The sequence below is a fragment of the Balaenoptera musculus genome, chromosome 1 (assembly GCF_009873245.2).
Source record: "Balaenoptera musculus isolate JJ_BM4_2016_0621 chromosome 1, mBalMus1.pri.v3, whole genome shotgun sequence".
NCBI lineage: Eukaryota > Metazoa > Chordata > Mammalia > Artiodactyla > Balaenopteridae > Balaenoptera > Balaenoptera musculus.
The window spans coordinates 60,624,802-60,642,072 of NC_045785.1; the positions used below are offsets into that span (position 1 = coordinate 60,624,802).

Consider the following 17,271-nt stretch of genomic DNA (forward strand, 5'->3'; position numbering starts at 1 on the left):
AGGAAATAAGCTATCAAGCCTTAAAAAGACATGAGGGAAGCTTAAATGCATATTACTAAGTGAAAGAAGCCAATCTGAAAAGGTTACAGACTGTATGCTTCCAATTATTTGACATTCTGGAAAAGACATAAATACAGAGACAAGAAAAAGATCAGTGGTTGCCAGGGATGGCAGGGATTGTGGGAGGGAGGGAGGATGAATAGGCAGATCACAGAGGATTTTTACAGCAGTGAAAATACTTTGTATATTACAATGATGAATATATGGCATTATACATTTGTCCAAACCCATAGAATGTACAACACCAAGAGTGAACCCTAAGGTAACTATGCACTTGGGGTGATTATGATGTGCCAATGTAGGTTCATCCTTTGTAAAAAATGTACTATTCTGGTGAGTGTTGCTGATATTGGGGGAGGGTATATGTGTGCAGGTAGAGGACATATGGGAAATCTCTGTACCTTCCTCTCAATTTTGTTGTAAACCTTAAACTAGTCTAAAAAAAAGGCTTTAAAATTTTTTTTGATTGTTCTGACATGACTTCTAACTGATTTATATCAGAATAATCAATCTTTCTTGAGGAGAAAGTATATCTGGAGAAAAAAGGGCACTCTCTGATTGGCAGAAAATGAGAGTCTTAGAAAATTATGTCAATTTATTTGAAGGGCAAAGTGGAAAATATAAATTACTTAAGTATACAATTATCTTATTTATTTAACATCTACTGACTGACAATATGGTGCTAGACTAGGCTGTGCATAACCAAGAGTTGTGAGCTAAATTAACAGCTACTGTATTTAGCCACTAAGTTTTGGAGTGGTTTGTTATGCAGCATTACACTGGCACAAAAAAATTTTTTCTTAATGTTCTACATGTAGTGTGTGCTACAGTAACATACATGAAATAAAAACTGGAATAAATCACAATTTTAGTGAAACATTAAGAATTAAATTTATGGTAATTTTTCTTTTGGTGCATGTTTATGCTAAATTAGCATATCCTAAAAAATGTTTTGTCTTTATTTTTGTCAGAACTTACCAAAACTATGAATGCAGCAGATATTCAAATGCCTGTTAATATACTTCCCAGTCAATAGAACCCTTATATTATACCATAATAGTCAAGCTTTGCTCTTTTTTCAAAGGTAAAGCATTAGGTGCTTACAGAATCTTTTTTTATATTTTCTAATTGGTACAGTATAACACAACTCAAAGAGATTAAGGATAGAACAGTATTATTGTGAATTTAATGATTTTTAAAATAATTTCAGCATATTTATGGCCTAATGGATTCAGTATTAGAGCCACACCTGCCAGGGACCATTTTCTCTAAATATTTATACCAAAAATACATGTAAATTTATATACTATTAACTCTTTACCACTTTTCATGTTATCCTTCAAAATATGGGAGAAAATAGAAAAGTACCTTTAATCTTGCTTCGTAGATATTTTAAGACTTCTTGGGTTCCTTTCTGAAAATGTGGGGAGAAAGACATATTCACCAAGACATACATTGCAGTTTTATAGGTCAACGTGTATGTTTCAATATCAAATTTAAAAACCAGCACTGAATTCTAAATATGCTTACATTTATAATTTCTCTTCGAATCGTTCTCAAAGGATTTCCTCCTAGTGCCAGGAATTTCAAATGAAGTTCTCCCAATGAACAGGGCAGACTACAAAAGATTAAATTGATTTCAAGGAAGACATTAAGGGTAAGTATAATTCAACCAAGTAGTAGATTATAAAACTAACATATGACAAACTATACACCATAAAATAGTGTCAAAGAAAGCCCAAGTAATTTAGGCCTAAAATATTTCCTCTCAAAATAGATGCCAAACATGTTTAAAAAAAAAAAAAAAGAGAGAGATTTGTTCCGATACTATCATATTGTGATACTAAAAAAAGAATGTGAGCTATAAAACATTTGCTAAATTGTATCCAGTGCTAAAAAGTAAATGTAAGCAAATAAAATATTTCCTAATTGAAAAAAAATGAGAAAGAATAATTTTCAACTGCATAATTCATATTTTCATTTAGTAAGGAAAGTAATTTTTATCTTTGGTACACAAAAAGATAACCAGTTTATACACATAAATATTAAATCTCAAAATCTATTAAGCATCTATAATATACTAGGCATTGGTGTAGGGATATCAAGAACTTTCCCTTAAAAAGTTTTTAGTTGAACAAAGGAAAAGGACACATGTATGGCTAACCAAAATATAGGAATTATCTTATGTTGCTGGTGAGCATATAAAATAGCACAGCCACTCTGGAAAGTGGAGTTTTTTAAAGTTAAACATACACTCACCATACAACTAAGCAATCCCACTCCTACATATTTACCCAGGAAAAATGAAAATAATGTCCAACCAAAGACTTACATGAATATTCACAATAGTCAGAAAATTGAAAGTAATCCAAACATCCATCAACTAACTAGTGAAGAGATGAATAAATTGTGGTATATCTGTATAATGAAATAACACTCAGCAATAAAAATGAATAAACTATTGATATACAAAATCACATGAATGAATCACAAAAGCTTTACACTACAAGAAAAAAGACAGACACAAAAACTATATGCTGTGATTTCATTTATATGATATTTTTAAAAAGGCAAAACTACAGTGACAGAGCACATCACTGGTTGCTAGGGGTTGGGGATATGAAAAGGGGATTGATGGCAAAGGGTAGGAGGAGAATTTAGGGAAACAGAAATGTTCTTCATGACTGTAACAATGGTTATACAATTACATACATGTGTCAAATATCATCAAATTGTATATTTTAATTGGTAGATTTTATTGTATGTAGATTATACATCAACAAATGAATATATTTTATATATATATGTAATAAGACAAGTGCTAAACAAGTAAAGTTGCTCTGAGAGTACAGAAGTAGAAATTAGCAAGGGGAGTAGAGGGACAAGGGAGTAGCAAAGCCTGGATTTGGGCTTAAAAAGAATGGAATTCCATCAGGCAGTCAGGCAGGAAAAGGGCATTCTAAGGTAAAGAAAATGAAGAAAAAGTCAGTGCATTTACAGTTCAGTGCTGTCAGAGTAGGATACCTGTGGGAGTGAAAGATGACAAAGAGAGAATGAATGAAGTCTGACTGTGAGATGTACTTGACTGTCACTAAAAATTCTGGACATTATCTTGCAAGACAGTGATTCCCAACTGCTGGATGGAAAACCAGACGCATCAAAATCTCCTAGAAATTTTTTAAAACAAAACCCAAAACAATTCTAAGGTTCCATTGTTAAAGATTCTGATTCATTGTTGCCTCAGTATCTGCATTTTTTCTTAAAGCTTCTCATGTGGTTCTGATACATCGCCATATTTGGGAAACAGTGCTATATGAATGGAGAATCATCAAAGTTTTTTAGTAGAAGAACAACCTGATAATCTGTACTTTATAAAAATTACTCTGGTAGCATTGCAAGGAATCAATATTTTAGTTAGAGGAGATTCTGGAGGGGTACAAAATGCATAGAATGGTCTAATATCTAGGAAGTATGAGATCAGATGAAAGGAAGGAAAATACTTATTAGTTTCATTATGTTCTAGGCACTGTGATATATACACAGTTTATATCCAGAGCTCTGGAGAAAGAGAAACATATATATCAGAAATATTTGTACCCATTACTTTATTTATTTAATATTATTTGTCATCGTTTTTGTTTTAAATCTTTGCTTTCTGCTGCTTTCACGTAGTAGCCAAAATAAGACTGTTATGGGGAAAAATGTATATGTCAATATTTATGAGGCAAGCGATTATTTCATTCATTAGTTATAAGTACTTTTAGGAATATCCAGGTCACTTATTAATTCTGTCATAAATAGAAGTGAGTGGAAAGAATGGTCACTGTCCAAGCATTCAAATCTATGGTCAAGATGTACCATATGGGGCTTCCCTGGTGGCGCAGTGGTTAAGAATCCGTCTGCCAACGCAGGGGACATGGGTTCAAGCCCTGGTCCAGGAAGATCCCACATGCCATGAAGCAACTAAGCCCACGCGCCACAACTACTGAGCCTGCACTCTAGAACTTGCGAGCCACAATTATTGAAGCCCGCACGCCTACAGCCCGTGCTCCACAACAAGACACACCACCGCAATGAGAAGCCCGCGCACTGCAACAAAGAGTAGCCCCCACTCACCGCAACTAGAGAAAAGCCCGCACGCAGAAACGAAGACCCAATGCAGCCAGAAACAATAAATAAAATAAAATAAAATAAAATAAAAAGATGTACCATATGCCATATGTACATTGTGAAAACAATTTTGAGTTTTAAAAATAGTTATTGAAATATACACATAGAAGAAAGTCTACCTTGCTTAACCTTTCTCCTTCTGTGAAGAGCAAACCATGTTTCTGACATCCAAACATAAAACTTCAGACACCTAGCTGGCATACAATCCTAGGTGAGTCTGAGTCTTTTTTTTATGTATCTGTAAAATAATTCCATCTCTAAATATTATGGTTTTATAACTCCTTATGATTCTTTGCTCACTACCCTCTTCCTCTGCAGCTCCAACACAATCAATTGCTAAATACTACTTATTCTAACTCATCACACCTTTCACATCTTTCCTCTTCTTTCCATTCCCATTGTCACTACAGTTTAGGTCCTTATTACATAAGAGAAAAATCTACAAAGCTGTCAACTCAGTAAATTGGATATAACAAGTGCTCCTTAGTGATCATTATTAGATTAATAGAATTTTTTAGAATTCCCGTCTACAAAACCACTCCTATCCAAAGTATCTGACCCACTATCACCAATTTATTTTTAATGAGATTACAATCAAGTTGGTTTTGTTCTTAATCTCCCCACCTCTTAATTAATGAAAACTGGCTCTTCACAGGCATTTTAAGGACCTCTTTCACATGGCCTCAACTTATCTTTCAAGACCTAAATTCTCATAATCTCCTTTCGTGCACCCTACCATCTCAACTCGATTCCTTGCAGTTCTCTCTATATATACCTACAATTTATTTTCTAAACTTTCAGAGCTTTGTTTGTGCAGTTTCCTCCTGCCAAATGAGTCATTCTGACCACCTTACACATGCACTTGAAAATAGCGGTCATCCTTCAAAGATCACATGGTAGGACTATAATGAGGCATGACCCTGTGAGTACATTTAAATTTTGTGCTCTAGGCAATTAACTTGCTTCACCCTGGTCCCAGTTCTATAATATCATCTAAAAATTTTACTTCTTCCACAAAGTCTGCCCTGATTCTTCTCAATAAATTGTGATTCCTGTATCTCCTTTAAACTCCCAAAGTATTTCGTATCTCTCCCATGGCTTTACGTCATTTAACAAATTCAACAAATATTTATCAGGCAGCTTCTACGTACCCAGGCATTGATCTAGGAGTTATTTGTAGAGTTTGTGTCCTAGTAGGCTGGAGTAACTGATTCCATTAGCATATTAAGCTTGCTGCCAAGAACAAAATCTTTGTAGGTCTACACATGATACCTACTCAATAAACATTTATTGAATTCGATTTACAAAAGAGATCTCTACATGCTTTTATAACTTATGAATTACAACCAAATACAGACATGATTTCTTATTCATTCCATCTTTAAACTTACCTACTAATATCATTGTTGCTTAGATCAAGCCTTTCCAAAGATTTCAGCAGTGTAATTTCATCTGGAACAGATTTTAACTTGTTATCTCGCAGGTCTAGCACAAGGATAGAATTCAGATGCTTAAGGTGTTCTGCCCCCAACATTTCAATCTGGTTTTCACCTACATGTAATTCCTACAAAAGCAAAGATCAATCATGTGTATTTCTGTATTCAACTTTATACTAGATAATGAAAATAAAATTGAAATCTTGATTTCAAATCATTGAAAAACACATGGAAAATTTTCTAATTACTAAGATGCTTAAATTTTTAATTATATTTAAGCGATCTTACAGTTAAAGAAAAATGACAAAAAGGAAAATATTCAAGAATTTCCTAGTAATTTAAAAATTAATTAAAGGTTTAGTCTGGAAGAAAGTTCAAAGTTTATAAAACCAAAGCAGAGAAATGATTTAGTAGTTACATTTATAGAATTAATAAAAACACGAATCCAAGAACTATACTGATAAAAAATTAAAGTTTTAAAACAAATCAGTACAAGTTTAAAAAGTTATTTATATTATAATAAATGTTTGTTACTCAACATTTTTATTAGTGGTTATTATATATACTGATTTCTCACTAGCAGAATCTAAGATTATCAGATAGATAATTAATCTTATTAAATGATAACTTTTTCAGTTACTTATATCATTGTCACCATTCTGTTCAAAAGAAACTCTTGTTTATGGTTTCCTTTGCTGTGCAAAAGCTTTTAAGTTTAATTAGGTCCCATATGTTTATTTTTGTTTTTATTTTCATTACTCTAGGGGGTGGGTCAAAAAAGATCTTGCTGTGAATTATGTCAAAGAGTGTTTTGCCTATTTTTTCCTCCAAGAGTTTTACAGTGTTCAGTCTTATGTTTAGGTCTTTAATTCATTTTGAGTTTATTTTTGTGTATGATGTTAAACTTAAAAGCTCTTGCACAGCAAAGGAAACCATAAATAAGACGAAAAGACAACCCTCAGAATGGGAGAAAATATTTGCAAACAAAGCAACTGACAAAGGATTAATCTCCAAAATATACAAACAGCTCATGCAGCTCAATATTAAAAAAACAAACAACCCAATCAAAAAATGGGCAGAAGACCTAAATAGACGTTTCTCCAAAGAAGACATACAGATAGATGGCCAAGAGGCACATGAAAAGATGCTCAACATCACTAATTATTAGAGAAATGCAAATCAAAACTACAATGAGGTATCATCTCACGCGGCTCAGAATGGCCATCATCAAAAAAAATCTACAAACAATAAATGCTGGAGAGGGTGTGGTGAAAAGGGAACCCTCTTGCACTGTTGGTGGGAATGTAAATTGATACAGCCACTATGGAGAACAGTATGGAGGTTCCTTAAAAAACTAAAAATTGAACTACTATATGACCCAGCAATCCCACTACTGGGCATATACCCTGAGAAAACCATAATTCAAAAAGACACATGTACCCCAATATTCATTGCAGCACTATTTACAACAGCCAGGACATGGAAGCAACCTAAATGTCCATCAACAGATGAATGGATAAAGAAGATGTGGTACATATATACAATGGAATATTACTCAGCCATAAAAAGGAATGAAATTGGGTCATTTGTAGAGATGTTGATGGACCTAGAGTCTGTCATACAGAGTGAAGTAAGTCAAGAAGAAAAAAACAAGTATCGTATATTAATGCATATGTGTGGAATATAGAAAAATGGTAGAGATGAACCTATTTGCAGGGCAGGAATAGAGACACAGACATAGAAAATGGACGTGTGGACAGAGGGGGATGGGGACACAAATTGGGAGATTAGTATTGACATATACACAGTACCATGTGTAAAACTGATAGCTAGTGGGAACCTGCTGTATAGCACAGGGAGCTCAGCTTGGTGCTCTGTGATGACTTAGATGGGTGTGATGGGGTGGGGGTGGGGGGTTGGGAGAGAGGTCCAAGAGGGAGCAGATATATGTATACATATAGCTGACTCACTTCGCTGTACAGCAGAAACGAACACAACATTGTAAAGCAACTATACTCAGAAAAACAAACAAAAAACAAAACAAACAACACTAATGTATGAAAGTATACATACAGAAAAGCGAAGCATAGCAAATTTAAATACAATGTTAATGTTATACACTTAATACCAAAAAAAGTAATTAATTTTAAACAGACTTTATGATGAGGTAAACATGAATTGGCAACTTATAGAATTAGATACGTATTCATTCCTGGTATTCCAGGTTTCCTGCACTATGGTCCCAACTTACTTTGTTAGTCTCATCATCTACTACTTCTCCAGTTATAAACTACTCTCCAGATGAAATGGACAAATTCTTATTTTTAAAATTGATTACTGCTTTTTTAAAAAAAATCTATTATTAACAATACCATTAATATATTTAGTCTTTAAAATTCTGAAAAATAGGAATATAGGAAAAAATAACACATAACTAATACATATTCTCAATGTAAAATACGTTTAAAATTTCATTTTCATGATTAACTTTCAGAAAATGTATAGTTATTTAATAATCAACTAAATAGTACCTTTAATAATTTACACGAAGGAAATTCCGGTAGAAAACGTAATTTATTCCTCCGTAAATAAAGCAATTCTAGTGATTCCATGCTAGCCAATTCAGAAGGTATAGTTTCCAAGAGATTTGAATTACAATCCAAATGCTTTAATCCTGTAATATATATTTAGTGAAACACAAAGATATTTTAATAGAGAAAAAATATTGGTTTATAACTGTATATACATTCAAAGAATGTGTACGTAATCATGAGGACTTACAAACCTGTGATCTATACTGCTATAATAATCAAGAATCCTAGAATACCACTGAATTACATAAATGTAAACTAAAAATGTTTTACTTTTAGTTATAATTAAAGAGAAACAATGATATTAAAATCAATGTTTAATAATAGTTCAGGTCATCTTTGTAAAGATTTAAAAAACAAAGTACTCTAGTACTCCTTTAAAGTACTCTAAAATATATAAACTATATACTATGAGATTATTTCCCTCAGTAATTATACATCTTTAAAAAGAAAAAGCTTAAGGTAAATATACATGCATACTACTCGTATGAAAGAATGTCAAGTAACTCTGGCCAGTAGTAGCTTAGACACATCTGTATTTAAAACAGGCAATTGATGTTCTGTCAAAAACCCTTGGATTTCTATGTATTCCCTCTTATTCTTTCATCTACACATAATGCCTCTCTCCCTGTCTTCTTTCCTTCCTTTCTTCTTCTAATTTTTTTTAAGTTACATTCTCTCTCTAACACCTTAGCTAACACTCTTGGTAAGAAGGTGTAAGATAGCTCAAGAAGAATGTTCTCACTTGCAGCATCTCTCTCACCTCCTGGATCTTTCTTAAAAGGCAGAACAGAAAACAAAAATGGAAAAAAAGTAAAGGTCTTCTTTCTCTTAAGACTTTAATAAGCAGTTTTCTCCCTAATCCATATTACAGATTCTTCCACTTACAATGGCCACCATATATTTTCCACTATATATTCTCAACCCTATAGTTTGAATAGGCAATATGCATTTTACAACTTTTTTTCCTGTACTTTGAGCCTGTCAATTTTAACATAATTCAACACTGAATTGATGTACTGCCTTAGACTACTTCTTTCATTGTTTAAAGTTAACTGCTTTCCAAAACAAATTTAATAGTACTACTTTCAACTTATAATATGATAATTTATGTATTATTTGGCTAGATCACTGAGAAAAATGTCACAATCTGATCTACCCTAGATCCAATAAATTCTATAAAGCAAGTTTGTTTTAAATTTAGAAACTAGTTTTCACAAGTGCTTGCATCTAAGAGCACTGATTGAGAATAGAAGCAGTACATAGAAGAAAGTGAGGTGGGACCTAGAGTCTGTCCTACAGAGTGAAGTAAGTCAGAAAGATAAAAACAAATACTGGGGCTTCCCTGGTGGTGCAGTGGTTGAGAATCTGCCTGCCAATGCAGGGGACACGGGTTCGAGCCCTGGTCTGGGAAGATCCCACATGCCGCGGAGCAACTAGGCCCGTGAACCACAACTACTGAGCCTGGGCGTCTGGAGCCTGTGCTCCGCAACAAGAGAGGCCGCGACAGTGAGAGGCCTGCGCACCTCGATTAAGAGTGGCCCCCGCTCGCCGCAACTAGAGAAAGCCCTTGCACAGAAACCAAGACCCAACACAGCCAAAAATTAATTAATTAATTAATTAATTTAAAACAAACAAACAAATACCGTATGCTAATGCATATATATGGAATCTAAAAAAAAAAAAATTGGTACTGATGAACCTAGCTGCAGGGCAGGAATAAAGATGTAGACATAGAGAATGGACTTGAGGACACGGGGTGGGAGAGGGAAGCTGGGGCGAAGTGAGAGTAGCATCGACTTATATACACTACTGAATGTAAAATAGTTAGCTGGTGGGAAGCAGTAGCATGGCACAGGGAGATCAGCTTGGTGCTTTGCGATGACCTACAGGGGTGGAATAGGGAGGATGGGAGGGAGGCTCAAGAGGGAGGGGATATGGGGACATATGTATGCATACGGCTGATTCACTTTGGTGTACAACAGAAACTAACACAGTATTGTGAAGCAATTATACTCCAGTAAAGATTTAAAAAAAAAAAGAATGTTTATATATGTATAACTGAATCACTTTGCTGTACAGCAGAAATTAACACAACGTAAATCAATGATACTTCAATAAAAAAATAAATTAAAAAATATAAATAGTAAAAGTAAAAATAAGAGCAATGGGGATGGAGTAAGAAGATGCAAACGCTGGCTCTACAATTTACTACATAATTTCTAAGCCTAGGTTTCTGAATCTTTAAAATGTAAATAATATGCATCCCTACTAACTTGTAGAACTATTGTGGCAGCAAAACAATATATTTAAAAGTATTCTGAGTTACAAAGAACCATACAAATGTTAGATACTGTTCTTGGAATCTCATCATGAACAGTGAAATAATAACTAAATGTCCTACTGGTGATAGCTTAAAAGTTTCATTGTCATGGCTAAAGAACAGAAAGCATCTGAGCATAATTATATAGTATATTAGAAAAACTGCTGTAAGTTCAAAGTATTTTTCTATTGACTTCAATGTTTGCTCCTCTCTCTCAATATTTCTACTCAATTTGTGAAAAAAAAAATGTTTACATATGCACTCCAGATATATTTTATGTTTAGCTCTACTTTCTGATACCTTTATTGAAAATGGCAAAGGCAAGCAGAGTCAACTACTGGTATCACAACTAAAGGCTCCCCTGAAATGTCAATTCAATTTATGGCAGATTTAATTTATGCATTCCTGTTATAAATTACAAATAACCATTAATCTAAAGTAAAACAGCAGTGATCATTTTGTAATGTATAAAAATATCACTATCTTATACACCTGAAATAATATAATATTGTTAGTCAATTATATATTAATTTTTAAAAAAGTCAAACAGCACAATTGTACAAATTCACTGCAAAATAATCTGTAATCAACTGTACGAAATCACATCTATGACTTCCTCCACAAAAGGGAGGTTTAAAAAAATGAAAAGGCTCATATATAATTAGCAAAAAGGAGTAGTAAGGTCTATAGCTGACACAGTGTGGTCATCAACTAAGAAATAATAATAGTTTGCCTTTAGACAAAAAAAAAAAATCACTATAAAGATTTTGGACTCTAAATCAAGAATTCTAACATGATTAAGTATACTTACTTAAAAGGTACTGAAATGTACCTTCAGTTTTTTTTATCCCTTAATATTAGTTCTACAATACACCAAATATAATGGTTCAATGGTAAACTGTAATGGAACCACTAAATTTTAACTTTTTTTTAAAAACGAATTGACAGTTTGGGCAAAACTAGGCTATCTCTTGACATTATTACTTATGGACCTCAAGGAGGATACAGCTATAACATAACCACGTATCAAAGGTGGCATCACCTAGGAAAGGGTAATGACCTCTTAGTAAATGTTGAATAAATGAATGAAGAGAGAGAATAGCTCAAAACCTTAATCAATTTCTCAGGTATACAATATTACCACAATTTATAATCTTATTTTCTTTTTCTCTTTTTGATATGCCAAAGTATTGTTTTGGTGGTAATTCTTTTTTTTTTATTGTTTTGTTTTATTATTTATTTATTTATTTAGGCTGCGCCGAGTCTTAGTTGTGGCACACAGGATCTTAGTTGCGGCATGTGGACTCTTAGTTGCAGCATGCATGCGGGATCTAGGTCCCTGACCAGGGATTGAACCCGGGCCCCCTGCATTGGGAGCACGAAGTCTTACCCACTGGACCACCAGGGAAGTCCCCTGGTGGTAATTCTTTACAAAGTTGCTAGACTACAATGGCCTGGAGAAAATCTGACTAGTTGTTATTGTTTGCATTTACCACCACAAAATCTATTATTTTACTTCTCTGTAACTAACTATATAAAAATTCATTTTTTAAAATGTAAGCTGCACCAATTTCAAATTTTTTTATTTTTTAAAATACAGAAGATTTACTTTTCATTCCACTTATTTCTGCAGGCAAACTCTTCAGTTGATTACTGGAAAGATTGAGTTGCAGCAGCCTGGATAGAGAAGCAAAACTAGCAGGAACAGTTGTAAGATGATTGTTCGAAAGATCCTTTAAAAAGAGAAAGACAAAATGAATGAATGAACAAGTAAATAAAAAAAGAAAGGATCTCTAAGGGGAATTTCAGAATTTTGAGGGCATTGCAACATTAAAAAAACTATTTACAGATGATATGTTTTGTAACTCTCATTCACTGACAATTTCACAGATCATCATTCATTACCTCAATATACTCTGTGGGCCTACTATGTGCCTAATAATGTAGCAGAGAGGAATTAAAATGAATTCTGACTTCAAAAATATTTTACACAAAGGTTTCTGTTAATATTAAGTCATGCTGTACCATGTTATCATGTTTTCAAAAAAAAATCTATTTGTTCATCCATTATTTGTTGAGTACCTATGATAAATAAGGCAAACTGTATAGTTAAACTGTAATATGAAATGAAAAACATCTTTGCAAGAAAAAAAAATTCTTGGAAGAAAAAAAGTAAGCTGAAAAAAAATGGCCATTTTAATTTGAGAGGAAAAAAATATTCCCTCTTCGTTCTGCTGACCTCAGCAAGTCTGCTTTAACTTTAAACTTTAAAAAGTAAAGAAGTCTACTCTACTCTCTAGTTTTCACTCATTCAAGCTTGCCTAATTAATCTCTATACCTTGATGTTGCTTTAAGTCTTTGTTTCTGTTTTGTCTTTTATGACAGAATATTTTTTTGAAACTCCCTTTAAAAGACAATGTTATGAATCAGGTATTCTTCTTACGACATTCAAATCAGATGTAAGTACTACACCAGCTATCATCAAACTGTTAGGTAAGGCAAGTGGCAACAATGAATAAGAAAAAAATGACTTAAAGGAACTGTTCTCTGAAGACCATGATTTAGTCTAACGTTAAACAACTGTAACTCCAAATAAATTAAGAAGATAGAAAAAGGAAAAATGCTAGATCAGTGTATTTTTTAAAACACACTGTTATTATAATAACATAAAGTAACATATTATCATAATCTACAACATCAATATAATAATGTACAACTCAAATACTCTAAGGTCTAAGAATCAACAGATTACTAATAAATAAATATTTTGTAATATCAAAAGTTACTGACACTAAAAGCAATGTAGTATTCTGGATTGGATCCTGGAACAAAAAAAAAAGGACATTAGTGGAAAAACGGGGAAAATATTATAAAACCTGTAGTTTAGTTAGTAATATTGAACCAACGTTAATGTCTTAGTTTTTACAAATATCCCATAGTTATGTAAAATGTTCGCCCATTAAGGTGGGTGAAGGGTATATGGGAACTTTCTGTACTATCTTTACAACTTTTCTGTAAATCTAAAATTATTCCAATATCAAAAGCTAAAAATAAAAAAAGTTTCTGATAAAGAAAAGATTCACAAATTCTTAAGAAATTTTAAAGAACCCAAAACAACAGAATTGCTAATAAATAATTACTGCAGTTAATGACTAAATTAGATACAAAATAAGTACAGTGCATATAAATTAATCATTATTTATGCTAAGTCATTTCTTCAATATTTATTTAGTACCATTGTGTTAGGCAGTTTTTATATAACTTTAAGAAATATTACTAGCTTAAATTATTATAGATCTTATACTTTTAATGTTTTAATATATTGCTGCTCACATTTATGATTTATTTGATAATGAGTCCTTAAGAACACAGTTCTCAGCTGAAACATCCTTTCATTATGCAATGACTATATGGGAACCCATAAGGAAAGTTTATTAGGTTTCCTTTAAGCTTTCTACCAGGCTCTTTTTTTTTTTTTTTTTTTTAAATCAATTGCTATCTTTTACCAGTAAATTTTATAAGGAAATCTGATGGCTCCTTCCTTTACCATTCATTTCACCTACCTATGCCTTTTACTTTCCAAACCTTATTTCCAATCTGATCAGATTGAAAAACAAAGAGCTACTAAAGAAATGGTTGAAGAGAGTATGTATTTTGATTTCAAACACTAGAGCAGATGGGTGAAATATCAAGAAAAAAATAAGTAAAAGAAGCAATTTTTCCTTGAATAAAAAATAAACTTCAAGGCTAAAATGACTAATGAGGTTTTCAAAACATGTAATTGTGACTAGAACAAGAATGTAACATGAAATAACTATGTGGAGTAGAGATTTGTATTAGAACATCTGATCTAATATAGCTGAAGTCTTTCAGATAGGATACCTTACAGTAGAGTCTTACTTCTTCTGTGGTAAAGTGGGGGAACAAAAAAAAGATACACTTTGAAGTCAGATTATTTCATGTTAAATTCCTGAATTCCTTACATATTAGTTATATGACTTTGGATGAGTTACTTTTTTTTTTTTTCTTTTACAAGTCTTAGTTTCTTATCTGTAACGGGGATAAAACTGTCTACTCTGCTATATGTATAGCAAAGTAATATGTAATATGCTATATGTATAGCAAAGTGCCTATTGTTTGTATTATTCTTAATAGTATGACTAAAATAATACTTGCATTGCTTTATGGTTATCTCTATTTAAGATGTGAAACGGATAGAATAAAAATTTTTACCAGGAAATATGGCCATTTTGAAAAATAGGGTAGAAAAAGCAGGCCCTGAAGGCATTATCTGGACACTTAGAGGACAAAAGGGCCATAAGGGCTACAGAGGAGGAAATGAGAATGGATATAAAAAAGGGAATTGGTATACGCTAAAAACACCTTTCCTCTATTTTGCTAAGCCATAAAAGCCTATGAATAACAAAGTCATCCTCAATGGCTCCTTTCCCAAACTCTATTCCTAAATTAAAATCTAAGGTGATTTCCTTCATAAGAAAAACATAAGAAAATCAAATTTACAATTACTAATTTAGCAATCTAACTGTAATTCAGTTTCTGATAATCTAGTCATACAATCAGCTGCCCATGTACCCATGATTTCAATCATACATCCAATTTTTCAGTTTAATGAAAAATCCCACCAGCCCCAAATTATATAAATATTGCAAAATCAAAACTTACTAAATCTTCTAAGTTGGAAAGTTGTTCAAATCCCCTTGGTATGCAAGTTAGTTCATTATGCTGGAGATATAGGCCCTTCAGGTTTCTTAGATTTGTAATTTCTTCAGGGAGTATTTTCAGCTTGTTATGGCTATTGATTGATAAAACAAATGCTGAACAATTTGGTGACAACACAATAAATATTTATAAAGGCATTTTTGCTAATCAACTACCTGGGCTCATTAAAAAAAATGAAGTAAGTTTACTAATTTTAAGTACTTACAAACTTTACATCCTAAAAGCACACACCCATTAAAATGACAGTAATCTAAAGTAATCAAATTGAGAGTTTCAAAGAAATAAAGATTTTTAACCAAACATATAATTTGTGAACTTTTGATTGGTTCCTTTTAATCAACTTGATTTTACATATAAAAGAATACATTGGGCTATAATTTTTACACTGCACATGAGTTTTAGAATTTTGACAAAAATGTGCACATACATACACTACAATGAAGTCACATTTTACATGGGGATTAGGTTTCAACTTAGCACTCAAGACAAAAATAGCTATTTCTGTTTGAGGGCCTGGCATGTCCAGATGAATGCAATATGCAACTCCAGTCTTATTTTTCACCAAATAAGGACTGTTATTTGAGGAACTGTTCTCCCTCAAACCAGTTAACTCCAGAAAACTGCAACTTTATCATGCTGTGTTAGATAGATTTGTATCTATTTTATAAGCCCCAGCTTTTCAAACTATGTTTTGAACACTTAAACTTTTTCATTTTTTTCTCCTAAATTAAATCATCCCTAATCCCTTTCCCCCTGTGTATATATAACATATAAGGCAGTTATTTTTCTTGAAAGTCTGAGTGTGTACTGAAGGGCAAACAGAGTTAGCTAGGGCCTTAGCCACCTGGCTTCCCATGTACCTATCAGTGAGTACCAGACACATACCCATGGAATCCCAGGAGTCCTCAGAAAAGTTTAAAAACTACTAATATTGAAAACATGAAATTTTTCTCATTATAACCACTAAAAATTATTTCATACAAATAAAAAGTATTTTTAAAAAAATCAACTGGCCTTAAATTTGTAAAACCAGAAAACATGCAGGCAATTCTAAAACAAAAAATAAAATAATCTGAGAATTAAAACTTAAAATTATTATTCTGCTTAATCACTTTCTGAGATAATACAAAACATTTTTTACATGTTAGAAAAAATGTTTGAAAAAAATTTTAAAGAATGTTAGATTTACACCCTTATACTAGCAATACTGAAATAAGCTTAAATTTTACCTGACATTAAGTTTCTGAAGATTTTCTAACTCTCTTATAGCAGAAGGAAGGGATGTCAGCTGATTATCATGTATCTAAAAGTTATTAAAAGACGCAGTCAATATCTTAGTCTTATAATTAACCATGAGCTTTGCTATTGTACAATATTCTCTGATGATAGTCTCGTTATTCTAGCTCAAAAGCATAGTTGGGCTATTGGTAATTTGTTTTGAGTACAGAAGAGAAAAAGGAGTTTGAAATTGACCAAACTGCTGCTCATAAATCATGAAGTGATAAGAGATCAATTTTAAATACTACAGTTAAAAAAAAACTTCACCTCATTGAGTGGAATTTCAATCTCAAATGAGAGATGACAGGGTCAGAAATTAACAGCCCTCTGATGGTATGATTTATGTCAACATTTACAAAAAATAAATGAGGAGGGGGACTTCTCTCATGTTCTTACAGAATCATATTGCTTTCAAGGTACAAGGAACCTTTAAGAGAACACTTATGCCAATCCATTCATTTTACAAATGAAGAAAATAAAAACTTCTCTAGAAATCTGACTACATCCAACTTTTTCAGACATGAAATGGAAAATTTTTGATGATCCTAAGTAAAGTATATCAGAAGTCTGTGGATTATGAAATAAACTACTCATGACATGGCAACTAGGGATTAAAAACATAGTCCCTGAATAAACACACAAAAATTTAAGCCCAATAATTTAAGTCAGTCTT

General features: G+C 32.5%; 1 protein-coding gene across 3 annotated transcripts in view; it reads right to left on the reverse strand.

The window, feature by feature from the left end:
• LRRC40 (leucine rich repeat containing 40) overlaps window positions 1-17,271 on the reverse strand; it is a 51,723-nt gene that overhangs the window by 18,856 nt on the left and 15,596 nt on the right. For all 3 annotated transcript variants that reach the window (XM_036856073.1, XM_036856084.1, XM_036856090.1), the window contains 7 exons: window positions 16,550-16,623; window positions 15,264-15,393; window positions 12,190-12,313; window positions 8,198-8,340; window positions 5,622-5,794; window positions 1,591-1,678; window positions 1,429-1,474 (listed from right to left, as the gene is read on the reverse strand). In XM_036856073.1, the coding sequence (XP_036711968.1) occupies window positions 1,429-1,474; window positions 1,591-1,678; window positions 5,622-5,794; window positions 8,198-8,340; window positions 12,190-12,313; window positions 15,264-15,393; window positions 16,550-16,623 (778 nt within the window). The remainder of the gene's footprint in view (window positions 1-1,428; window positions 1,475-1,590; window positions 1,679-5,621; window positions 5,795-8,197; window positions 8,341-12,189; window positions 12,314-15,263; window positions 15,394-16,549; window positions 16,624-17,271) is intronic.